Genomic DNA, 25,472 nt, shown 5'->3' with positions numbered 1-25,472 from the left:
TGACAGAATGACCTAGGCAACCAAAAGCTATACTAGCTGTCAATGAAATGAGAAACTACACAATAAAATGTGAAAATTTTAAGACTTGGAAATAGTTGAAATTAAATGTACAATTGGTACAAAAACTTATTTTCATAGATACTGCAGTGCTGTGAAAAAGTACCTGCAATCTTAGAGTTGATTTTTATTTTTAAAGGTTTTGTAAAACAGGATTTAATATCAAAGAGAACATGGGAATGTAGTTTAAATTGTGATCAGCTGTATTTTTTGGACATTTGAGCTTTAACTGGGGCTTATTAATGCCACACTTGTATTATCAAGAAAGCAGTCTTTTTAAAATTCATTCCTTTTAATCCGTAACTCAACAGGTTCAGAAAGTATTGGATACAAAGTACACACAAGTAAAATTAGAGAATCAGTTATGTGTTTGGTGATGCACAAAGTTCCAGGTGCATGAAGAATGGCAGTGAAAATAAAGCTTTTAGAGTGTAAACAGGAACCCGTATTATAGCAGTGAAAGCAGAATAATCTCGCTCTGGTTCATTGAAGACGTCCTGATCGAGATCTCATGGAGATGTCACAAATGGGAGTTTGAATTGTTGTGAGCTGGTCCTAAACCTTGGTACTCCTCAGGTAAATGGTGAGCTCAGAGCGGTGGATCACCTTCCTTTCATCCTGGGGTTGAGCTTTTTGAGCTTCTGACCAGCGCTTCCACCATTCCCTCAGCTCGGCGGGTCCCGTGGGCCGCCGCTCTCTTATCTGATTTGGAGGAACTAGAGCATGAGGGGTGCTGTGCTCTTTGGGCAGGAACTTCCTGTTGATGTTTCTTTCCACACTGGACTCGTATCCTTCCAGATTTTCTTCCTTTTTTGAGCTGTCGGACATCTTGGTTGCAACTTTTTCATGAGCTTTTAAAACCCTCCGGTCTTCTTGAGCAACATTCAGATTGCCAAAACAATCCAAGCCCTGCATTTTACGCCTGTACTCCTCCAGTTTAGCTTTGCAATCTGCAACATTGGCTCTCATCTCGAGGAACTGACGCTGCAAATCTTTCTCGTAACTCTCCTCAGCTTTCAGTTCATTCTCCCAAAAGTTGATGTATTCCATCTCCTCAGCCACAAGCCTCTCTTGGACTTCTTCTTTGGCTGTTTTGGCTTTCTGCTTTTGCTCGAGGTCCAAAATCTGTTTGTCTGTGTTTGTTATCTGGACTTGTAAATCCTGCAAGCACAGCAGCTGACATATGATTGAGTCTCTAAGGCGATTTTTCTCATCTTTGGTTACCACTGCGCAGATTGAGGTGCTCAGGTCAGATTTTACCTCTTGGGTGTTCTTTGAGCGCCTGCTTTTCTCCTTGGTCTGATTGCTGATGCAGCAGGATGTTTGATGGTCAAAGTCTGATTTTGAACTTTTCTGACCTCTGTCTGTACATCTGCTGCTTTGATCTTGATGTTCTTTTGTGACAAAAAGGGACAAATCCAAAGAGGCCCGTCCCCTTTTATCAATCCTCTTCTTGCTTGGCTTGTCACACGTTGTACTGTAGACCTTTCCTTTGCCAAGACTTTCCAGCCATTCCCAGGCCTCCTCCATGAGAGTCAGAGACTTTCTTCTAGGCGTCTTCAGGGTGTCTTTCTTCTGCTCAGCCTCTTCTCTCAAACAGGTCAATGGAGGCAAGCTTTGGCGGTGCAAGCTTAGGGAGCCGCTCCCTCTCCGCATTTTAGGCCCAATGTCTTTCCGTCTCAGTGGCGGACAAGGCTGGTATCTGCCAACTTTTACTTTGCCCATTTCATCCCAAGCGGAGAGGCCACTGTGTTGGAGACTGAGCTGGACCTCCTTGGCCTGCTCACCGTACTTCTTCAATGTCTCCAGAAGTCGTTCATCGGGAGTCATGCACCGCTCAAAGTCTTTGAACTTCTCTCGCAAGGTGTAGCGTCCTGGCTGCCCTGAAAAAGAACAGTGATAGTGTTTAGCCAACACATCTGACATAGTTTCAGCAGTGTGTGGACTGATAAAGATACTTACCAAGGGACTGAGCCAACACTAGCACCACGTCTTGACACGTTGTCTCCTCTGTAACTCCACACACAACACGTGGGATGCCTTTGACAGACACCTTCACTTCCATTCTGCCCAGTTCTTGATCTGTAAAAGAGTTGCTCTCTGACTAAACAGAGAACCTTGTTTCTCTTGAGGAAGTTGTGGAGACAGCTTAATGACCCTTAATGGCACTACAGTAACTTATCAGCCCATCATGTTTGGGACTGGCCTGAAAGTGGGTTAATCTTTCTCTACCAAAGCAAGTCATCTTGTTAATACAGCTTTGCCAAGAGAATCATAGACACCTACCTAGTTGTCCCGTCTGTAGAAATGATCCTCAGACCTGCTCAGTCTTGATGTGAATGTTGTGGCCCAATGGAACAGCAGAGCAATTAAAGCTCATTAAAATTCCTCAAGGCAGCTCCCTATAGGGACACTTTAAGATCCCACCCATCTTGCATGATTAGCATCTAAAAAAAAAAAGAAAACACGAACACTGAATGCAGCAAACAATAGTTACCGCTACTGCTGTCTTAGTGGAAGCTTTGGAGCTCACCTGAAGCTTTTGTCTAGTTTACCTCTGTCTTTTTCTCAGTTCTGTGGACAAGTTTTAAACACTGCAGAATATAAATGGACTGAATTTATATGTGACTTTTCTAGTCATAGCAACCACTGAGAGTACTTTACACTTGAGCCGCATTCACACACACTTCATTCATACACCAGTACACAGACTGATGGGGGTTAGTACCTTGCCTTGGAGCACAACAACACTGGACAGGAAGAAACTGGAATAGAACCCACAATTTTCAGAAGATAACTCACTGCACCCATAAACTCTCCCTCTTGCTAAATAACAGGTGAACAGACTAAAGTAGGTGGAAGAAACATATGGAAATATAAGACTCTTAAATCTGCTTCGGACATTTTTACACCACACAAAATCTCCACACGCACCTGATTGAATACGTGGTCTGCAGTTGGACTCGTACACTAATGATTAAGAACTGGGATACCATTTCATAATGGTACAAACAGAATCTTTAATGGATTTTATTGGGGTTTTATGTTGTGCACCAAAACAAAATTATACTCAGGAAAAATGATTCACATCAGCAGATGCCTCATGTCTATAGCAAATTGAAATTGTAAATTCAGAGATGGCAATCAGTGACCCCATCATTTTTTCATGTTTAATGTAACACATTTTGAATTATCTTGTGATCCAATGTACTTTTTCCAAAACATTTGGCTGAGTTTGTGACATTAGAATGGCATGGTTTATCTTTTGTTGTTTTGTTTATTTATTTTTGACAGAGATGTTTTATAGCTCTGGGTGTTCCTTTTTATCTTTTCAACAGGAAGAGTGATAGCAAGTCAAACAGAACATGTAAACAAGCTCCAACTCTGTCCAGCCTGATCTGTGCATTCACTTCTTCCTCAGAGCTAGAGCTAGGATTAGCTCTGAGGAATAACTTGCATCCTAAAACCTAATTCACACCCCAGCTCTTTAAAACCTGACCTCTAACCCTGAACCAGGGATCCACCGTACTGGGACTGGGCTTTGGTCCCCATAAGATCCACTGGTCTAGAGAAGGTTAGTAAATATGTCAGTAATGGTCCTAAATACAATAACTAAACAAGTACTCATAAGCACTTTGCATTGACTTCCATTCATTTCTCATTAATTTCTATAGCCTGATCATCTTAAATCGTTACCGGTACCTGGCTAACCCCAAACCTAACCTGAACTCAATTCACACCAAAGTCCTAACACACACACACACACACACACGCACATGCACACCCCCACACACGCACACACACACACACACGCACATGCACACCCCCACACACGCACACACGCACACAATTATATTTTTGAAAGATGCAGCATCAAGAGAAATCAAACCACATTAAAGTACTGTAGCCAATGTAAGACATCTATGAGTAAAATATTTTGTCAACATGGTAAATATTGTTGAAATCCATAATTTAAAGATCAAGTACACACTTTAAGACAAGTTATTTTCTTGACAAACTGATGAAACCAACAGATGTAGCTGTGGTTGGCTACCTGTAGAACAGACAGCAGAGCATCAAGTTAGTGGACGAGGGTTTACTGCCACACTGTCACCATCATAAAGGTGAGCTAACTGAACTTCTGTAGGTTAAAGACGGACTGAAAGTCACTCCCAAGTGAACTGAACATTCTGCATGGCGATCATAGTACTGAGAAGTACTCAGCAGAATTTAATAGGCTTGAGCTAGCAAAGGCCTCAAAGATGGTAGAAAAACAACCTCTCCTCTTCTTCTTAGAACTCGTCTTGCCCAACAGAAATGAGAGATTTACAGTGTGGGAAACCCAATCCAGACGCTTTTTTGTGGGCTGAGGGGATCGGGAAATCACAGGTGGAGCGCTCAAGGCCGTGGTTCTTCTTCATAAAATTATGCTGGTTTGATTCAATTAGAGTGAAAAACATTTTTAATACTTGTTCATGTCTGCATTGTGGAACATTCAACATGAAGAGAAGGAACTTTGTTTTTGCTGCTGTTTTCACCTTTACAACTTCCTGAGCAGTAGAGGGAAAATCCTTGTAATCCAGTACTGGCTCACCGTACGGCTCAGGAGGATCAGGGTAACACGAGCCGCATGAACTTGAACGCCTCACTTCGTTGTAAAACACGGATCTTATCATCTCAACTTCACGGTCAGGAACAGTCTGATCCCGCCCAGATTCTTTAAAGAAGTGGTCATTTCAGTTACCTGGAGTAAATCTTTTGGTAATTTGTTGCGCAGTGTTACGTTTTTGTGATGTTGAGGCCAAACAGGAAACGTTCTGTCTGAAACTTTAAGATTTAATTTTCAGATGAAATACAATGATATCTAGTCAAGTTTTAGTAAATGAGTCATTGAAACAAAAATATAATGTTGAACATTGATTTTTTTGTTCAGATGGTAGTCAGAATCTGATGTGTAAAATCTGATTATGAAACAGACTGGAAGTTTTAGCCTGGAATTTACTGCAGTAAAAACTTTCCAATGGGGGTTTCAAAAATATTTAGGACCTGCCTCTGATTTAGGATAAAAAAGAAAAAAACAAATTAACTTTTCAGTATTTGAAAAGTGACCTGATTCGTTGGCCTTTTCTAACCTGATCTCTTTAACTAGTTGTACTGGAAGGGAACCTTTGACATTTAGGATTGCATAACTAAAAATAGATGTTCAGTGAAGTGTTCTCAAGCAGCCCACACAGGATGAGTAGACAGCAGGTCTGCAAATAATCTGTCATATCTGAGCAAACCAGAAACATTAAAATGTTGTTTTTGAATGACATAAATAAATGTGTGGAGGAGGGAGTTAGGACCACCTACCTACCAAATGTTTTTATCCCCCTTTAATCTTTTCTTTTTTTTTTCAAAGTGTAATCCCAAACATTAATGTATTTCATTGGGATTCAGTGTAATACATCAAAACAGTTGGGTTTAAGTGTGAAGTAGAGGGAAAGTGTACTTGACACTTTTTAAAAAACAAATTCAACTTTTAAAGTGTGCTGTTAATACTTTGTAGAAGAATATTTTATACTTAAAAGCTGAATGTTTTACTAATGTAACGTTACTAAACAACTTTAGTTCAGTCAGGAGTTTAATACTGTCATCAGCTCTTATGAATTCAGTTGGAGTTGCATCTGGACTTTGAGTAGGCTCTTCTAAACTAACAAAACTAACTTTCAAGCAGCTTTTCAGCAAGATGCATGAGCTTGTTTTAAGTGAATAATTGTTGATGAAAAAGTTTTTGCTCCACTGGCTGATTATTTTAATTATGATATTTTCAATCATTTTATTTAAAACATTTTTTAAATCAATATTAAAGAATTATTGACTTAAGCTGCTACATCGTGCTAAAAAGCTACTTGTAAGAAATTTGTACTGGAAACTAAAGCAGAAATACTTCACATAATAGCTCCATTTAATCTGGGATTATATCCACACAGGTTTATCCTGTTTAATAATGATCAGACTCTCAAAGGCAGCTAGCTTCACTGGACTTTATTTGACAGCAGAGAGGGACAGAGTACAAATGCATTCACTTTTCAGATTTTAATTATTAAAAAACATAAAAACAAATATCACTCTCCATCCTCTTCACATCTGTGTGGTGATCAAAATTCACTAACACACATTAAAGTTTGTTGTCCTATTGTGATAAAATGTGAGAAGTTCAAGTGACAAGACAGAGTATTTCAGGAACTTCTTCATTCTAGAAACAATGCTGCTGGTTTAGGAAGGCAACAAGTCCCACAGATGAGCTGAGCCAAGGTGGATGGAAAATTAGAATAACCCAAATAAACCAAAATAAACGGATTTTTCAGATCAAAATTAAACAGTCACAAAAAATGAGACAATATTTTCTGAATTTCTCCTGGAAACTTCAGCAGGATTTACGTTTCCTCATCCTTTCTCTTTTTATTGGCCACCTCGGTGTGTTATGACCCTCCATTAAATACCAGCTGAGCACCAACCAATCAGCTTTACTGTCCCTTACGTTGTTAGGATGTTATGTAACACGGACTGCCACACACACACACACACTCACACACACACACGCACGCACTCGCGCATCACTTTATGAAAACATTATGTCTGTCAGTGACACCTGAGTGCACACAGACACCCTAAAATAGATGTTGACACATATCAGCCCCCCCATCTCTTACATGAAGGCACGTTCATGCGGGGCGCAGCGCGTCCTGCGGACACGTGAGGCAGACTCAATTTAACAGAGCCGACTCCACACAGGGGGCTTCACTCCGGCGCACTGACCTCCCTCTCCTTTCCACAGGAAGCGACTCCTGCAACGCCATCGCCATGTCCAAAGTCCAGGTGCCAGGTGAGTGCTGGCATAGCAACCACAGGCTGTCATGATTGGAGGACTGAAGCTGTTCATGGCATTCTCTCAGGTGTTCCACAAAAGATGTGGTCATCATGCTGAACTTTTTATTTTTATTTTGTGTTTTAAAAAATGACCCACAGGATGGAGAAACATTAGAAAAATTGAGAAAAGAGACATCAGCATGAAATTCACAGAGTTGATCAGTAACTAATTACATGTACTCAGTATTTTTATTAAGCAATATCTCTGCTCTTACTTGAGTTACTTCACTGAATGAAGAACAAACTTGCTTTGACCAAAAATCCACCAGACACACACCTACCAGTTTTGTCAAAGTTTCATAACTTTGAAATTGAAAGAAATTTATCTGGAGAATTTTTTTTCTTTTCCCTGTTTTTGTCAGTTGTCACTATGTTCTTTTATATTAATATTTTAATTTATTTTATATTCATTATTTCAATTTTGGTCATTAAAATACCACATTGTACACATAATTTTATATTCTGGTCAGTCTAATGATGTCATTTTAAAATATTAAATGTTTGATGTTTTGATCATTCAGGACCAGAGTAGATTTTTGACCAATTACTTTTTTATTCTTCAGTGCAGTCTTTGGATACTCTACCCACGTCAGTAAACACATCACATCTTTTAGCTTTTCATAGTAAATTCACATCCTAGCTGTCAACTTTATCTGTCAGATCACTTTGGTTCTGATGCACTTCATTTCAAAATAAAGATTGATCTTGACTTGTAGTGAGTTCTTATCATTTACTCCTGCAGCTTTAAATGAGGAGGATATGATAAAGCTATAATAAAGCAGAATATAGTAACTGCTTCAATATCACCTCTAAAAGCGCAGCAGGGTGATGATAGACGTGACTTGTCAGCTGAGAGTCCCTTATTAATGTGGGATGAGCGCGGATCGAGTAGTTTTATACTTCTTATCTTGGCTCATCCAACCTCTTCTGGTTTCATTGGTCGTATCAGATCTGCAGCATGAAAAAGTCCGTTGGTTTATTTTGACCCAGAGCTCTGATGGGAGCTAATTATAGGCTTGCCTTTACCAGGCATGAGACATCTGGCATGTAGTGTAATGTAATGTAGTAGTAGTTGGTGGAGAATGGGATTTAGTCTGATAGTTCTACAACGCTGTGGATCAAAACTCAATCAAATCAAAAGTGAATGACCAAATAACACAAATCAGCCAGAAGGAAATGGCTTTTCTTCCAGAGCCAGCTCATGATATAAGAGATATGACTCCCCACCCAGGGTGGCATAGTGAGGCGGAATGGGGGTTGGCAACAATGTTACCTGTTTGGTTCACTAAAATAAACCCTCCTGCAGCCTTCTGTAAGACTGAACTTGGCATTTGATGCACAGCGACTCAGGATAATGTCACGCTGACATCATGCTAACTTTATGCTAACGTCACGCTAAGGTCAAGCCACAGTCATGCTAACATCATGCTAAGTGCTTCCTCATTTAATGTGCCCATTTTTTCTTACATTTCTTTTCTTTTCTATTTTTTTAAATATTGTACTATTCTTGAGTTGGAGAAACAGAAGAATTCCAATGTGCTTACACATCTGTGCAAATGGTAATAAATTCTATTCTATTCTACTCTTCATTTGATCATCTCTCATTCAAAATCTGAAACACTTACAGCAGCTAACATCAGCTGGAATAGTTTCAACTAAACAAAGAGCTTTTCAAGCACAGCTGGAGATTTTTTTAAACCTTAAAAATAAACAACAAAAGTCAAAACAAATGTATTCTTAATTATTTTATTTAGTTCTAGACCAATAAATGAAAACCACTATATGCAAATGGTTGAAAATGTTATGGAAATATTCCATAACTACTGAAGGTTCACTAACATTTATGTTTTTACTTCTTCATAGAGCACAGAGCTCTCCTCCTTCATTTTCTGTTTTGTAAAAATTCACTTTGAAAAGGTTTATTTTATAAAAATGTAATGACAGCTTTGAATAGAAGAGGCAATATTTATGATAAATGGACTGAAAGTGGAAACAGCACAAAGTTTTCAGAATGAACAGCTTTTGAACATTCGCACAATAAAGTCAAATTCAATCACAAGTTATTGACCTAAACAGTCAGAACAAGATTTACACAAATGGTTCTTAAAGCATCTGTAAGTGCCTGTAAAATCCACAGCATATTTTTTTTTCCAGTTCTTGTTTATTTGACTCAAAGTTGTTCTGCTGGGAAATCAGAAATCTTTTGCATGGGTTGTGAAAATGCAGTTACCATCTCTTTATGAATGAACTGATTTTAGTCAGAAAGAAGCCGTTGACTTCATGAAGCTGTTTTCATGATCATCCTCACTTTTAAACCCTCATCTAACCTCCAGGTTCCCATCATTACCTACTGTAGTAGAACATCTACGATACTTTATTTTTAATATGTGGTTGTTTACATGATTATAACATTTCTAACTGATGTATTTATAACCCTCTCTTTTTGTGATTTTTATCCTGTTTGATGCAACTTTCCTGAACGGTACAATCAGTTCAACAGAGTAAGTATGGAAGCTGAGAAGCCAAGCATCATTTTCAGCTCCCTGTTGGATTAGTTGTGTTGCTTTAGACTTTGTTGGCTGTACAGTAGGAGCATGTCACAACCAGACACTTGCCCTTCTTTCTAATATCATCTATCAATCAAAATCACTTCCAGAACTGTCCCTTGTTTTCTTATCTAGTCCTTACAAGGAGTCAGGCCTTCTTGGTTTCCCAAACTTTCAAAAACTCTGGAGAACGATTGGTTTGACTGCTATGGTTACAAGAAAGTCTGACACCTTGAAAGCAAAGATACTTTACAAAAGAGGGTTAAACACACAAGTCTAGGCTTGAGTGTTGAAGATATTTAATCCATAGATCTGTTGTCAGAGCTGCAGATTTGTAGTGTTTGAATCAGTCTTTGGTCATATCTATTCAACGCATGTAACGGAGTCTCTATGCATCAGTTTAAATAAGCTTTACATGTGACCGTCATGTACATTGCTGTCATGTTTCTGCAAACTAGATTAGAAGTTGGTCCTGAATGCGGTTTGAGCAGAGCTGTCCATTCCTGCATGGGGTCAAGGACGATACATTTGAGTTAGTAAAAATGTTTGTCACACCTGGCAGAGACCGATGACAACATGAGGGCCTTCGCCGAGAAGGTTTTTGCATCGGAGACTAAAGACGAGCAGGTGCGAGATGAAATCTCATTGTTTGATGTGGCTGAAGACTGTCCCATCCTTCACCAGGAGATGGCACACCACCTGCATGCCGATGACAACACAGAGAAACGGTGAGATGGAGCATGCTGCAAAATAAAATAAAAAGAATCCAGATTTTTAAATTCAGGGTTAGCTCATATAGTTTAAAGTGTCAGAGTGAGTTTGCTGAAGTGTTTGTAATGTTTGTCTCCGGCTAACAGCCAAAGACTTCAGCGCAGCCGTACCATGGCCGCCCCCCAGGCAGCTGCTGCCCCCGTGGTGGTGGACATCCCAATCTATCTGGAGGTTCCTGACTTCCAGAGAGTGGACATCATTGGTGACTACGCTGCTGGGGTACAGTCTACTTCCTAGAACAATCTGGAAGACTAGAAGCTTACCTACACTATATAAACCTAAACTAGTGACTTATGGTGACATACGTTTATTTTAATGAAAGTGGGGAAGGAGAAAAGTATTTATTATTTACCTTCCAAGTATTTCGAATGAGGTTGGAATGCCGCTGTTTCCATCATCCTAATCTTTAACTCAGGGTCAACTTCCAAAACATAAATATTACTACTAATATTAGTCAGAAGACAAATGTTAAATCCAAATCTGAAAATAAATCCAAATCTGGTAAGAGTAAAAAAGATAAAACTTTGTCCTCGAAGGCACCAAGGTACCATGATTTAGTACAGATTTGAACTTTACCAAATCTGTACTAAATCATGGTGGGTTTAACGGGAAGTACCCCCACCCCCCATCTAATTATGCCCAGGGCCTCATAAAGCCTTAGACTTAGACTTAGACTTGTACTTTATTGATCCTTTGGGAAAACTCCCTCAGGAAATTGAAGTTACCAGCAGCTCCCAGGCAAAAAACAAAGATAACACACAGTAAGCAAAAGTACAAAAGAATACAAAATACAAATTAAATACTAAGGTACACACTAAAAGTGAGTAACCAAAACCTTAAATTATCCAAAGAAAAACCTTAAATTATGCAAGAAACAAGGAATAAGAATATAGAATATAAGAATATAAATAAATATAAATACAACACAAACAAAATATAAGAATTTGGCGGATAGATTGACCAGTGATATCGTATTGCACTATGTGGTTTGACCTGATAAGTATGGAGAAAAATACAAGGGGTCACTACTCCTTCTACCCTCTGTCCTGTGTCACCCCCCACCAATGAGGAATTGTACAGTCTGAAGGCATGGGGGACAAAAGAGTTCTTAAATCTATTGGGTTAACCCTAACCCCTAACCCTTACCCTGAAGCAGCAGTCTGTCACTGAACAGGCTCCTCTGGCTGCTGATGACGGCGTGTAGAAGGTGGCTGCTGTCGTTCATGATGTCCAGCAGTTTGTTCAGTGTCCTCGCCTCTGCCACCGTCACCAGAGAGTCCAGCTTCATGCCGACCACAGAGCCGGCACGCCTGGTCAGTTTGTCCAGTCTGGACGTGTCCTTCTTGGATATGCTGCCTCCCCAGCACACCACGGTGTAGAAGAGGACACTGGCAATCACAGACTGGTAGAATATCCAGAGCAGTTTGCTGCAGATGTTAAAGGACCGCAGTCTCCTCAGGAAGTACATCCTGCTCTGCACTTTCCCATACAGGTGGCTAGTGTGTTTTGACCAATCCAGTTTACTGTCCAGCCACAGCCCGAGGTATTTGTAGGAGTCCACGACCTCAACCTCAGTTCCCTCTAATACAGGGGTGGGCAACTCCAGGCCTCGAGGGCCGGTCTCCTGCAACTTTTAGATGTATCTCTACTTCAACACACCTGAGTCAAATAATGAGGTCATTAGCAGGACTCTGCACTTAGGAGGTGATTCTGCTGTTGGATTCAAGTGTGTTGGATCAGGGAGACATCTAAGAGTTGCAGGACACCGGCCCTCGAGGACCAGGATTGCCCACCCCTGCTCTAATACGACTGGTCTCGGCTTTGGTCTGGACCTCCCAAAGTCTATAACCAGCTCCTTCGTCTTAGCGGTGTTGAGTTCCAGGTGGTTTGTGTGGCACCAGAGAGCAAAGTCCCTCACCAGACAGCGATACTCCTCCTCTCTGTCGTCCCTGATACATCCGATTATGGCTGTGTCATCAGCATACTTCTGTATATGACACAGCTCCAAGTTGTAGTGGAAGTCAGAGGAGTACAGGGTGAAGAGAAGAGGGGCCAGCACTGTGCCCTGGGGGGCTCCTGTGCTGCTGACCACAGTGTCAGACACGGTGTCCTTCAGCCTGACATACTGCGGCCTGTTGGTGAGGTAACTATGGATCCAGGTGACCAGGTGCGGGTCTACTCCCATGCTGTTTAGTTTATCCTGGAGCAGAAGGGGCTGGATTGTATTAAAGGCACTGGAGAAGTCCAAAAAAAGGATCCTCACCGTGCCGCTGCCCTTATCCAGGTGGGAGTGGGCCCGGTGCAGCAGGTAGAGGATGACATCCTCCACACCAACATCTGACTGGTAGGCGAATTGCAGGAGACCATGGGCATGTTCCACCTGGGGTCTGAGGAGGCCGAGGAAGAGCCGCTCCAATGTCTTCATCAGGTGTGAAGTAAGTGCCATGGGCCGAAAGTCATTCAGCTTGCTGAGCCTGTTCTTCTTGGGCACTGGGACGATGCAGGATGTCTTCCAGAGGGTGGGCACTTCCCTTAGCTGCAGGCTGAGGTTGAAGATCCGCTGTAGTGGCTCTCCCAGTTCAGTAGCGCAGGTCTTCAGCAGCCTTGGACACACCTGGTCCGGCCCTGCTGCTTTCCTGGGCTTGAGCTTCCTCAGCTGTTCTCTGACCTGGTCTGTGGTGATGTGGGGCGGGGGTTGTGCTGAGGTGTGTGGGGGGGTTGTCAGTGTAGTGTTGTCTGGAGGGAGGTGTGTGGTAAGGAGCAGGGGTGGCTGCAGTGAGAGAGGGGCTTGGGGGGCCATGGACTGGTTGAACCTGTTGAAGAAGTTGTTCAGTTCGTTTGCCCTCTCCATTGTTCCCCCAACGACTCTGGTCTTTGTGTTGAGGCCAGTGATGGTCCTCACACCTTCCCAGACCTCCTTCATGTTGTTCTCTCTCAGCTTCTGCTCCACCTTTCTCCTGTAACTGTCTTTTGCTTCCCTCACACACTGTTTCACCTCCTGCTGTGCTGCCTTCATGGCCTCCCTGTCTCCTCTCCTGAAAGCAGCCTTCTTCTTATTGAGGACAGTTTTGACTTCCCGCGTTACTACCCATGGCTTGTTATTAGGGTAACAGCGGACAGTCTTGGCAGGGGATACCACATCTGCACAGAAGTTCAGATAGTCCGTCAGGCAGTGTGTCAGCCCCTCTATGTCCTTGCTATGCGGGCTGAACAGTGCATCCCAGTCCGTGGTGTTATAACAGTCTCTCAGAGCACTCTCCATCTCAGGGGACCACCTCCTGATGGAGCGGGATGTTATAGGCTGCTTTTGGACCAAGGGGGTGTACAGTGGCTGTAAGTGAACGAGGTTGTGATCTGAGAACCCGCAATAGGCGAAATCCGCCAAGTAGGCACCTTTATTTTTTTACATTTCCATAATACATTGAAACCAAAGAACAAAACCTTTTTACAGGCCCAAACATTTGTTTAACAAATAAAAAGTACTGCATAAACATTTTTTTTTTATTTTTACAAATGACTACTGTACTGTAAAATAATAACTTTAAAATGAACTGAAAGCGGATTCCCGTGCCCGAATTGCGGAGATCAGCGCCGCCCCACCGCGAACTGAATTATTGGATTAGAACGGGAGAAAATAAAAAATGATTATGAAAAAAAACAAAGTACAGTAGGACAAATAGTGACTCATGTGTATTTCACTGCTCTTCTGACTGAGCCACTGCATCCTGACTCCGCTCTGTAGCGGGTTTTTTTTTCTTCTAAAGCCCGAGGTGCAGGTGTGTTTTTTCGAGAGAAGAACATAGTTATCGGTAGTTGTTGTCGTTCTTTTTTCTTCTGGGCAAAAAGATTCTTATAAACCGACATGCCACCATCGATTATGTTAAATATGGCAAGCTGTTTTACGTATATGTATATATTATACCGCAACGTTGTTGACACACAGGTAGAGAAGAAGCAGAGAGACTGTTTAGCCAATCAGAATGCAGAACACAATGCACGGTGCAAATCCGCGAAGCAGCGAGACCGCGAAAGGTGAACCACGAAATAGCGAGGGTTCACTGTACTCCGATGTTGTTTTGTTACTCATTCTGCTGCAAGTTGGCTCAATTTTGACGCGCACGACGTAACCGGTAAAATCCAGTTTAGGATTTTCAAAATAAAAGATCCGGAAGTAGTTCATTATTTCTTGCGCGGCCCGGTGGTTGGGGACCACTGGTGTAGCAGACAGGCTTCAAGGTGTAGAAGTTGTATCAGTTCTGCCATTATGCTATACTTAGCTAACGGGAAGCTAAGTGTGTTTGTGAGACGGCCATGCACTTCACCACGTAGAGTGGGCATCAGCCAATGAAAAGCTGCCCCTCTGGTAAGGTCCATGTATTGAAGAGATGTTAATAGGCTGTTACTGAATAACTGGTGTGATGAGTATTTTCATTACAGAGAAGTGATAAAATATATGGCAAACTTAAAATTTGCAGTATGTTGATCACAGGTGTTGTTTTCACTTCCCTGATATTGAATTTCACTGACTGCATGTTTCAGTGAATGAGCGGCCATCACCAGAGGCCAGGGCCGGATCGGAGCTCAGGTTTCAGGGCCACGAGTTTGGTATCTCCACTTCCTGGAAAGGAATGCTGTGGATGAGCTGGCTTGTTATGTCTGCTGCAGCTGCAAGTCTCACAGTTAGCATGAACCCACCTACTCTAATAACAACACAAATTCTACATACAGACATTTTGTAGGGTGTGTAGTTGTAGGTTTGATTCCACCTTACCTCTGTCACATGTCACACACTGATCTGTGCACTGGTGTATAAATGTGTGTGAATGTGCCTTTGACTGGTCAGTGTGACTGGAAAAGTTCAGTCTAGTTACCATTTTAAATAGAAAACATCTGTTAGAAATGTGATCGATTTTTTACATCTTGTAACAATTTTTTATATGTATTTTCCAGGCACATAGCACCATTTTATAACACAGTCAAGTAACTATGTTACCTTCAGTTGTTATAAAAATGCTGCAGTGGTGGGAAGTAACGAAAAATGAACTTCGTTAAAAGTGTACTTAAGTACAATTTTTATGTATCTGTACTTTACTTAAGTAGATTTAAGAATGGATACTTTTGACTTTTACTCCACTGCATTTTACAGTAAGTATCTGTACTTTCTACTTCACTACATTTCTACAAAACCGTCGCGTTACTAGTTACATCCAAGTCGCGTTGCGCTTTTTTTCCGTTATAATGTGAAGTTCAGGGACTTAACATGGCGCTGTAAAATCCAAGCAATAACGTGACTTGCTGATTCCGTGTCTGTTGTCACCCATCGCCTCCTCCTTTCATTCGCATGCGGAGCTCCGAGACATGCGCAGTAGTTTCCTATGAGCGGGAGAAGATGTCTGTCTAATAGTAATAGAATTTCGCTACATAAAATATAAGATTTGGCGACATGTAAAATCAGCAGCGCTTCGCTTTCACAGACGGTGGCGTCACTTGAAAAGGAAGCGTAAAGGAAGATAAGCTCTGTGGACGTGATGTTAGCAAAGCTAGCTGTACAGAGACAACTTTTTTTCATCGCAGATGCAACCTAAGTGTCACTCATGCGCTGAATTATTGTGCAGAGGTGTTGACTAACGTGTCTCACATATGGGACAACGCTGTGTCCAAAGTGTACAATATAGTGCTATAACATTCAGGAACGATCTGATTCTTCTGGACGGATCTTTACTAAGTCCTACAGGACTGAAGCCTCACTGAGAGCCGTTCTTTGTTCTTGTGATGCTCTGCATACACTGCAGTCGCTATTATTATTTTATTTAATTGAAAGAACGCAGAACATGCTCATTGCTCTTTAATTGTTTTCGCCTCCTGTCATGGTGGCAGACAGGGTGAGAACAGCCATGGTGCTCTTTCTGCTTGGTTACTTGGTTGCGCCTTGGACAGTGTTCGTAGTTGAGCGTTGTTTACCGTTAATGCGGTAAACAACGCATTAATGTTGTTTACCGTTAAAGCAATTAATGTTAATTAAACATTAATTGCTTAATGTTTAATGGTGCAGACAGTTGTGGTTTCTGACATGGGCGATATGGGCAACCGCCCAGGGCGTTATCTTTTTAGGGATGGCAGGAGACCTCCTTGGATTGTGGCACAGCAGAATGAAGAAGAGTTTGAACTGATAATGATGCTGGTTAAATTTATTCCAGCTCTAAGTATTTAATATCTAGGTTTTTTATGGGAATGTGGATTTTTCAAATCAATTTGAGAAGCAATTGATAGGTGCACTTAATTGGGGCCTGCCCATAGCAATGCATAGGGATGTAATCCCTATGCATTGCATGGCAGGCACCTATTGTTCTACACCTCAAAATAACTGCCGCTTCCTACTACCGTTAATGCGGCTCGTACCGCTGCATGCCCCCTCACAATATATATATCAAAACGTGAGGCTCAATCCCGTGAGGGGAGCTATTACTTTTGTTGGCATTTCGAGTAACTGTGGCGACATAATTAACAAAAAACGAGCCAAATTTAACTCAAAACAAAAGTCTAACTGACACAAAACAGTGTCAGTTAGACTCAAAATAGACATAGAATTTAGTCTGCCTCTCTGAACTGCTCTTTAGAACTACAATGACTGAAGGTTAGAACTACAACATGGCGGACACTGAGTGCCTACAAAAGAGGTCTGAGCTGAATGTCAGAACTACAAACATGGTGGAACTGTCAGTTACTACAGAGGAGGACTGAGCTGGCCTTTAGAACTACTTGTGTTTTGGGCATTATATAACTGATTTTACCCAACCATTGTTACATATGGGATTAGTGTGGCAATTTAAAATGAAGCTTACTGAAAATTTCAAAATAAAAGCCTTGAATATTTTTACATCATGTAGTTGCTCTTTTTGGCTTTATTTGACTTTTTCATCCAAAGCACTGTTACACATGATATTAGTTTAGCTCTTTGAAATGAAGCATACTGAAAATTTCAAAATAAAAGCCTTGAATATTTTTACATCAGATAATTGCTCTTTTTGGCTTTATGTGACTTTTTTATCCAAAGCACTGTTACACATGGGATTAGTGTGGCAATTTAAAATTAAGCTTAACAAAAATTTCAAAATAAAAGCCTTGACAATTTTTACATCAGATAATTGCTCTTTTGAGCATTATATAACTGATTTAACCCAGCAATTGTTACACATGGGATTTGTTTGGCACTTTGAAATGAAGCTTAACAAAAATTTCAAAATAAAAGCCTTGAGAAATCTTACATTAGGTAATTGCTCTTTTGAGCAATAAATAACTGATTTAACCCAATGACTATTAGACATGGGATTAGTTTGGACCTTTGAAATTAAGCTTAACAAAAATTTCAAAATAAAAGCCTCAACATGCCCCTGAGGTTAGTGCACCGCCACAGGCGGTGCAATAATATTATTCTGCATTATCTTTTTCTCTCAGGTCAGGGAACTGCCTTGTGCAGCAAGGCAGTTCATTAGCATTAGCATTTTAGCTTATATAAGTTATAAGCTATTTATTTGACTTATTAGCCATGTTTAGTCTACTGAATGGAGTAAGTCCATTATAGAAAACATCCTAGTGATGTCCCACATGCTACTGATAGCAATCACGCTAGCATTAGCATTTCTGCTAATTTTAGCTGATACACTTACTTTATCATACTGAATGGTGCAAGTCCATGTTAGTAAACATTCTTGTCAATCTCCACATGCTATTGATTACTTTCCAGCTTTCTTTAGCATCGATGCTAATTTCTAGCATCAGAACGCTGGGTCCAAACCGACGGGCACACTTTGGCAGGCCCCGGTTAAATTTCTTCAGGAATTTTCTAGTTTTATTGTGTCATGTAGCACTGGGCGCTGGTCTTGGTCTTGACTTGGACTCGGGTTTGGTGGTCTTGACTACAACACTGCTTCTTGGCTCCTTGGTTGCATGTCCCCCCCCCGCCCCCCACCTTCTTCCTATCCCCTTTCTGTTGGATTTCTTTCAAAATACATGCCATTAGTGGCAAAAAAAAAGAAGTTCATGCTATGTTAGGACAGGAGATGAGATGTTTCCGTCCCTGAAATTATGATGCATAGAATCACATATCTAAGTCTAAACTGTCACAGAGAGTAAACACAATAACAACATGCTTTATCTGTGGCATTGTTAATTAAAATGGCACATTTCTGATCTATTAAAATTAAATACGATAGATACTCTTAATGATATTGTATTAGCGATTAGGTAATGCTTTCAGCAAGTACTTTTACTTTTAATACTTAAGTATTTTTAAAAGCCAGTACTTTTTTACTTTTACTCAAGTAAAAATGTTAATGTGGTACTTTTACTTTTACTAGAGTACATTTTTGTCTCTGTGTTTGTACTTTTACTTAAGTAAATTTTTTTGAGTACTTTCTCCACCACTGAAATGCTGTACATATCAAACATGACTTTGAGAAATTTGACTTTGTAATTTAAAGCATTGAAATTGGGTTTCAATGCTGTCTCTTTAAAAACTCCTGCTCTTTCTGAAGCTCCGCCTTCAGGAAGTCATCATGACATGACTCCTCTATTAACCCTTCAGTAACGTTATTACAAGTGTTGCTCTGAGGAATGGCTCCTATAATTAACTCAGCAGTTCCACCAGCCAGTTGCTGCTGGCTAGTCTGAAGGAGCTGAATGAGGGAGGGGAGCTCTGTGAGGCACTGGAAACTGCAACTCTGAAGAGGAGCTTTGTCCTCAAAGGCAGGGCTAGGTCCACCCAGGCATTTTGCACAGCTGTAACCCTGGAGATTACAGGATTTCTCAAACATTCATGAAAGAATCAAGGCAACTCTATCTGTATGTTTTTGATGAGGAAATAATATTATAACATGACGTACAGCTCAACAAAGTAAATTTTACTGATCCTTACATACATAAATCAAATTTATTCAAGGTAATACCAGCCAACAAAACTGGAAGTATTTACTCTCCTTTGAAAAACTGGGCCTACTGGATATGTCAGACCTCAGACCTTCTATATTTTTATTCATAAAATCGTTCAGTTGAGGTCAACTCTAAAAAATGTTTTTAATAAACAGGTACAGTATATTTTGTCTGTTTTTTCTCATCTGAGCAGGTGACCATGGATGACTTTGAGTTGTCTTGTAAGGGTCTGTACCGTGCCTTAACCATCAGGGAGAAATACATGAGGCTAGCCTATCAGCATTTTCCCAGAACAGCCTCCCAGTTCCTGCGTCAGATAGAGGGGAACATGTTTAAAGTTGAAGATGAGGTCCAGCCAGGTGAGAAGACAGAAAGACTAGCATAGTGATTTTACCAAAAACAGACAAGCATCATCCACAAAGCAAGATTTATTCTTTGCCTTAATGGCTTTTCTTTCTACCAAATTGCTGAATCCTCAGTCTTCAATGCTCCTCCAAAAGATGGGGAGGACCCTTTGGGCACCTCAGACCTGCCAGAGAATCTTGGCTATGTGGCTCGTATGAAGGACGGCCTCATGTATGTGTACAACGACGCTGCGGCTGCTGACAAGCATCAGCCCAAGGACCTACCTCATCCAGACTACAACACCTTCATTGATGACATGAACTTCCTCATCGCGCTGATTGCTCAGGGCCCAACGTGAGTCCGTTCTGAAACATCTACTTAACTTTCATTCTCTAAGCATTATGAAAACTATAATTTCTCTTCAACTAGAAGTGACTGAGAGTGCAAGCCACCAAATGCTGTCCAATAAAACAATGTCATGTAAGGAGGATAAATGTCAACCCATGCTAAACACATGGGTTTTTAGCATGGGTTGACATGCTAAAAACCCTACCTCAGTGATGTTCTACCTGATGTATTTTTATTCAGATTTGTTCTTAAGTAAATCTTTTGATCAGAAGTGCTGTTATTGTTGTTATTTACATATACTCACCATTTACACAAACTCTTTGCTGTTATCGCCCATAAATAGAGTTTAATTTCTTAGAGTTTTCTACAAGCTTGTATTTATTTTTTAGGAAGACTTACACTCACAGGCGTCTGAAGTTCCTCATGTCCAAGTTCAATGTGCATGAGATGTTGAACGAGATGGAGGAGATGAAGGAGCTGAAGATGAACCCCCACAGGGATTTTTACAACTGCAGGAAGGTACTGCAACAAATTCTGCAAACACAGACAACTATGAACAATTATACAAAACACAAAACATAACGCGTAATAATTAATTAAACATAAAATTACCTGTAGGTTATAAAAAAAACAGTTAAAAGGGATAATACTGAAAACATGAGGAAAGCTGTTACTCAAACTGTTCCTCTGCTGTGGCTCCCTCTAGTGACCACATTCAGGCATCACACCAAGCGAAACGAACAATTATAATTTGTTATTGTCGTGGTGTTTCAGGTGGACACCCACATCCATGCTGCTGCCTGCATGAACCAGAAGCATCTGCTGCGCTTCATCAAAAGGTCTTACCGTGTGGATGCTGACCGGGTGGTGCACAACCTTAAGGGGAGGGAGGTCACCATGAGGGAGCTGTTTGAATCCCTCAACCTGCATCCATACGATCTCACCGTGGACTCTTTGGACGTGCACGCTGTAAGCTCCTATTAGGAATAGATTGCATCAATTGGATATCAATATACCGTTTAAAAAATTAAAAAGGTCAAATTAACATGAATGAGTGCATACTTAATATATGAAAAATATTCAACATCTACAGACTGTTAGAAAAAATGTATGAAATGTGTTTATGAACTGTTTTTCTGAAGGGGAGACAAACATTCCAACGTTTCGATAAGTTCAATGCTAAGTACAACCCTGTAGGAGCCAGCGAGCTGCGGGACCTCTACCTGAAGACCGAAAATCACATCAGTGGGGAATATTTTGCCACTATTATTAAGGTCTGCTCGTACAAACTTAATTCTGCAATGCAATAATTATGTAAATGTACTGTTTTAAAATGCATTTATATTAATTTCTACAGGACAAAAGTGCTCTCACAGAAAATGTCCTATAGTTGTAAATGCAAACATATCTGGAAGTTTTCATTTGAGCATTTTAGCTTCTCATGTTATGATATTGATAGCTTAAATACCAATGTATCAATGTAGCTTGAGCCAATGCTAAAGAACAAGCTAGAATGTGCAAATATGTAAACTAATGTTACCATATGCTAAAGACGGCAGTTATCGTTCTATAATCATAGTTTACAGTGTAAATATTTTTCTCTGAAGCACCAAAGTTAGCCAACATCTAAATAGGACATGCTTTTAAACAAAGGTACTTTTTTTAAATCCAAAGCTACTTTTTTACAGCTACTGTTTGCTAACATGCAATTTTACAATTTTAGCAGGTTATCTTACCAAACTTACTAAAGTTAGCACATGTTAGCATTTTAAGCTAATGATGATATATAAGTTCCAATATTGTTTATTGATAGCATTTTTTATTGTATTGGTTACTAGTCTGAATCAATAGTGAGACCATTTAGAGATTATTTAATGTTTTTCTCTTTTTTAGGATGTGGTCCTTTTGGCTTAGTTAGTCGATGGTGTCAAAATGAGGCCTAAAAGGAGCATCTGCAGATAGGTTGTTTTATCAAGCTGCTGTAATTCTGGTTAAGCAGAATTAGGGTTTTGACAATGAAATCCGTAGCACTTTGTCATTAGTTAAATAGATTCAGGAAACTTGAAAAGTGGCATTATTGTTACATACACATGTAAAAGAATAACTATGTGAAATTTCAAGAACTAAATTGAACAATGTTCAGCTTTATCTGACTTGTTCTGACTACAGGAAGTAGCCAGTGACCTGGAGGAAGCCAAGTACCAGTATGCTGAGCCCCGTCTGTCTATCTATGGTTGTAATCCCAATGAGTGGGGTAAGCTCTCCGGTTGGTTTGTAAAGCACAGAGTCGTCTCCCCCAACCTCAAATGGATGATTCAAGTCCCCAGAATCTAGTAAGTGTTCATAATTTTATAGAATGACCACCTCTGTAGCATTTTTAACATAGATTTTTCCTGTTTTGTATGTTTAAAGTTATCTAAAACCCTAAACCTATTTTGTATGTAATAAACATCTGTAATGCTGATAGTGGTCCAGAAGGGTAAATGATGTTCTTTTTATGTCATTTCAACCTCAGTGACATCTTCAGAGGCAGGAACTTTGTGCCACACTTTGGCAAAATGTTGGAGAACATTTTCCTTCCCGTGTTTCAGGCCACCATTGATCCACAGTCCAACCCAGAGCTCAGCATCTTTCTTAAGCACGTGAGTCAAGATGAAAATCTAAATATTAAGACAGATCTTAGGAAATAATTATTTTGAAAACACTCTAAATAATTAGATAAAGATTGCCCTAAAATGAAACATTATTATTGTATTAAAGGTAAGCTGTTTTCCTCTTGTTGTGCAGGTGACAGGATTTGACAGTGTGGATGATGAGTCCAAACACAGTGGCCACATGTTCTCCACAAAAAGTCCAAAACCAGAAGAGTGGGACATCATCAAGAACCCCTCCTATACTTATTATATCTACTACATGTATGCCAACATTGCTGTTCTTAACCAGCTGCGTAGGTCAGTATCTTTGCTTCCAAGCACAATTCATTTAACTCTAGAAGTAAAGGTCATGTTGGCCGTATTTTTGGGGATGTTTTTGTGTTTACTTGCCTCCTTCTTGCTCTTTAGACAGAGAGGATTGAACACGTTCACATTCAGGCCTCACTGCGGTGAGGCTGGAGCCATCACCCACTTACTGGCAGCCTTTATGACTGCTGACAACATCTCTCATGGTCTTAACCTCAAAAAGGTCAGTCAAGAAACATGTTTTCAATAAGTGCCATCTCTTCTGCCAACCTTCTGTCAAGAAGGTGTGAAGGGAAGAGACTATTTAACGATGGTATTTATGAACACAACTTAATTCAACTCGTCAAACATCACCGAAGGAACGATTGGGTAGGTTAAGCTGAACACTTTATTTCGAAGTCCTGAAACAGTACATAGCTTTCCACATAACAATAATTTAAAGTAATAAATATTTTTTCACTTCCAGTGGTTTGCAACCTGTTTGAACCAGTGAAACATATCACTGCTTTCATCTATTGATGAAGATATTCCTTTAGTGTTAATTATCAACTTGTCTTGGCAATAGCTGCCAGCACCAAAACAAATTGTTATGTTCACTATTTTTTGACTTACAACTAGAACGATCTCAACTTTGATATGGGATTACAAAACATATGTAGCATTATTCTCGCACAGTTCAACTTGCAGTATTGCAAACAAAGGCACTTCAAAACAAAATAACTTCCTGTTACACGTGTTAAGAGACTCAATGTTAATCTGATTCCATTATTATGTTTTAATTATAAATGCAAATGTTTTGTTTTTGATGGAATTGTCCTTTACACTTTGCTAATATTCAAAGTAATTCAGTTCCTAAAAACTCTGGTACATCTTAAAAAATGTCTTGAGAAAATATCTTTAACTATTTATACTAAATCAGTCAGATTTTTTATTAGATATAATTGTTAATAGTGATAAGAAATTAAATAAACTGCATATATTGGGTGGGGCCAGCCCCAAAGCAAATTTCTGTCATTTTTAACCTAAAAACTAAATACTAAAATCTGCTAAATGCTAATTACTCTGCTTGTAAGGTGTTAATACTGTTGAGTGTATTGCTGGTTTTTAACAATTCTTTGCTAGTGACGGTGACAGAAAAATATTTTTGAAAGATTGGGTGTAAGGTAAACAGTTTCTCAGACTGCCAGGTATCTATCCTTGGAAACTCATGATTTGCACCTGTCAATGTTTTTCCAAACAGAGTCCAGTTCTCCAGTACTTGTACTTCTTGACCCAGATCCCAATCGCCATGTCCCCTCTTAGCAACAACAGCTTGTTCCTGGAGTATGCCAAGAACCCGCTGCTGGAGTTTCACCAGAAGGGCTTGATGGTGTCTCTGTCCACTGACGACCCCATGCAGTTCCACTACACCAAGGTCTGCGGCCCTTAGGGCCACAATGATGCACATCACAATCACACACTCAGTGCTGTTCACAAAGGCTATTATAAAACCTATAGTTCTTTAGAATAATGTTTTTAAGATCAGAAGTTGGTCTTTGTGTTAATGTTTCACAAAGACCAATTATGAATTGCCTTGTCCAACAAAAGCATGAGTGAAAAACACTGTACATGGGACACACACAAAATATGTAAAACCCTTTTTTAGCTTAGTTTTTATGTTCACAGGAACCCCTAATGGAAGAGTATGCCATTGCAGCTCAGGTGTTCAAGCTAAGCACTTGTGACATGTGTGAGATTGCCAGGAACAGTGTGCTGCAGAGTGGCTTGTCTCATGAGGTAATTAACATTATGACACTGCTTTAAATGAAAAACACGTTTGTATTCACCTGGCACCAACCAGGCTTGTTTTGAGTAGATCTGCTTCTCATACCTGCGTTTTGGTTTCAGGAAAAGATTCACTTCTTGGGTTCAGATTACCAGAAAGAAGGCCCAGAGGGCAACGACATCCGTAAAACCAACGTGGCTCAGATCCGCATGGCCTATCGCTTTGAGACGCTGTGCTATGAGCTCAACCTCATCAAGGAGGGCCTGAAGGTGGAGTGAACACGGCAGAAACACGCAAGCCTTTTGTCAAAGCTCACCTGAAACGGGTGTAGACAGGATTATGCTAATGTTTTTTACAGGAGGACTTTGACAAAAGAAACCATTTACAACATTTAAAGAAACAGACACTTCTGATGAACTACTGTTGGATCTTTCTGAGACAGAATGGTTTGGATAAATGGATTTCACTGTTTCCAGAGGGAGAAACATTATGCACAACAAGTAATGGAAATAAAACATTACAAATAACAACTAACTCTCTTTCATTTCTTTTTTTTGTTACTTGCATAAACTTGCATTGATTTAGTCATCATACAGTTACTTAGCTTGAAGCAGCCGTTACAACAGCAATAAAATATATGTGAGATCTGAACGATTTTAATGAGCATGTAAAACCATGAGTGTATGGTTTTATACTCATGACAATACATGAAGAATATCAAATTAAAATGAGAAATAAACCGCTAAATGTTTGGGTCCATGAAAAAGAAACAGTTGAATAAATAAATTCATAATTTCTTGCTACAAAGAACTCTGAAATAGCATTGTAAACAAGCAATTA

The 25,472-nt window shown here is 40.1% G+C and overlaps 2 protein-coding genes across 3 annotated transcripts; one reads left to right on the top strand and one right to left on the bottom strand.

The window, feature by feature from the left end:
• Window positions 1-228: 228 nt before the first annotated feature.
• rassf11 (Ras association domain family member 11) lies at window positions 229-3,299 on the bottom strand. The gene is made up of 3 exons (XM_028022858.1): window positions 2,344-3,299; window positions 2,020-2,139; window positions 229-1,940 (listed from the first exon to the last, which is right to left on the bottom strand). The coding sequence occupies exons 2-3, from the start codon at window positions 2,120-2,122 to the stop codon at window positions 613-615; spliced, it is 1,431 nt and encodes a 476-aa protein (XP_027878659.1). The 5' UTR covers window positions 2,123-2,139; window positions 2,344-3,299; the 3' UTR covers window positions 229-612.
• A 3,498-nt stretch (window positions 3,300-6,797) lies between these two features.
• Window positions 6,798-25,166, top strand: ampd1 (adenosine monophosphate deaminase 1 (isoform M)). Of its 2 annotated transcripts, XM_028022820.1 has the most exons (16): window positions 6,798-6,925; window positions 9,462-9,470; window positions 10,078-10,243; window positions 10,373-10,505; window positions 19,408-19,573; window positions 19,694-19,913; window positions 20,297-20,426; window positions 20,682-20,876; window positions 21,050-21,181; window positions 22,077-22,240; window positions 22,423-22,549; window positions 22,695-22,858; window positions 22,970-23,090; window positions 24,108-24,281; window positions 24,533-24,643; window positions 24,755-25,166. In XM_028022820.1, exons 1-16 carry the CDS (start codon window positions 6,904-6,906, stop codon window positions 24,908-24,910), a joined length of 2,190 nt encoding a protein of 729 aa, XP_027878621.1. In that variant the 5' UTR covers window positions 6,798-6,903; the 3' UTR covers window positions 24,911-25,166. The 2 variants fall into 2 exon arrangements, with proteins under 2 accessions (XP_027878621.1, XP_027878632.1); XM_028022831.1 differs by lacking the exon at window positions 9,462-9,470 and having other exon boundaries at window positions 6,799-6,925.
• Window positions 25,167-25,472: the final 306 nt, after the last annotated feature.

This window comes from Xiphophorus couchianus, chromosome 1 (assembly GCF_001444195.1).
Source record: "Xiphophorus couchianus chromosome 1, X_couchianus-1.0, whole genome shotgun sequence".
NCBI lineage: Eukaryota > Metazoa > Chordata > Actinopteri > Cyprinodontiformes > Poeciliidae > Xiphophorus > Xiphophorus couchianus.
This window is presented reverse-complemented; position numbering and strand designations above follow the sequence as displayed.

What these genes read in the sequence shown, in the direction of transcription:
- ampd1 (XM_028022820.1), top strand. Translation starts at nt 6,904, where the DNA reads ATGTCCAAAGTCCAGGTGCCAG. An exon ending in TTGGTGACTACGCTGCTGGG is followed by an intron (nt 10,506 to 19,407) that starts GTACAGTCTACT and finishes TCATCTGAGCAG; the next exon opens with GTGACCATGGATGACTTTGA. An exon ending in ATGGTCTTAACCTCAAAAAG is followed by an intron (nt 23,091 to 24,107) that starts GTCAGTCAAGAA and finishes TTTTCCAAACAG; the next exon opens with AGTCCAGTTCTCCAGTACTT.
- rassf11 (XM_028022858.1), bottom strand. Translation starts at nt 2,122, where the DNA reads ATGGAAGTGAAGGTGTCTGTCAAAGGCATCCCACGTGTTGTGTGTGGA. An exon ending in AGTGTTGGCTCAGTCCCTTG is followed by an intron (nt 1,941 to 2,019) that starts GTAAGTATCTTT and finishes GTTCTTTTTCAG; the next exon opens with GGCAGCCAGGACGCTACACC.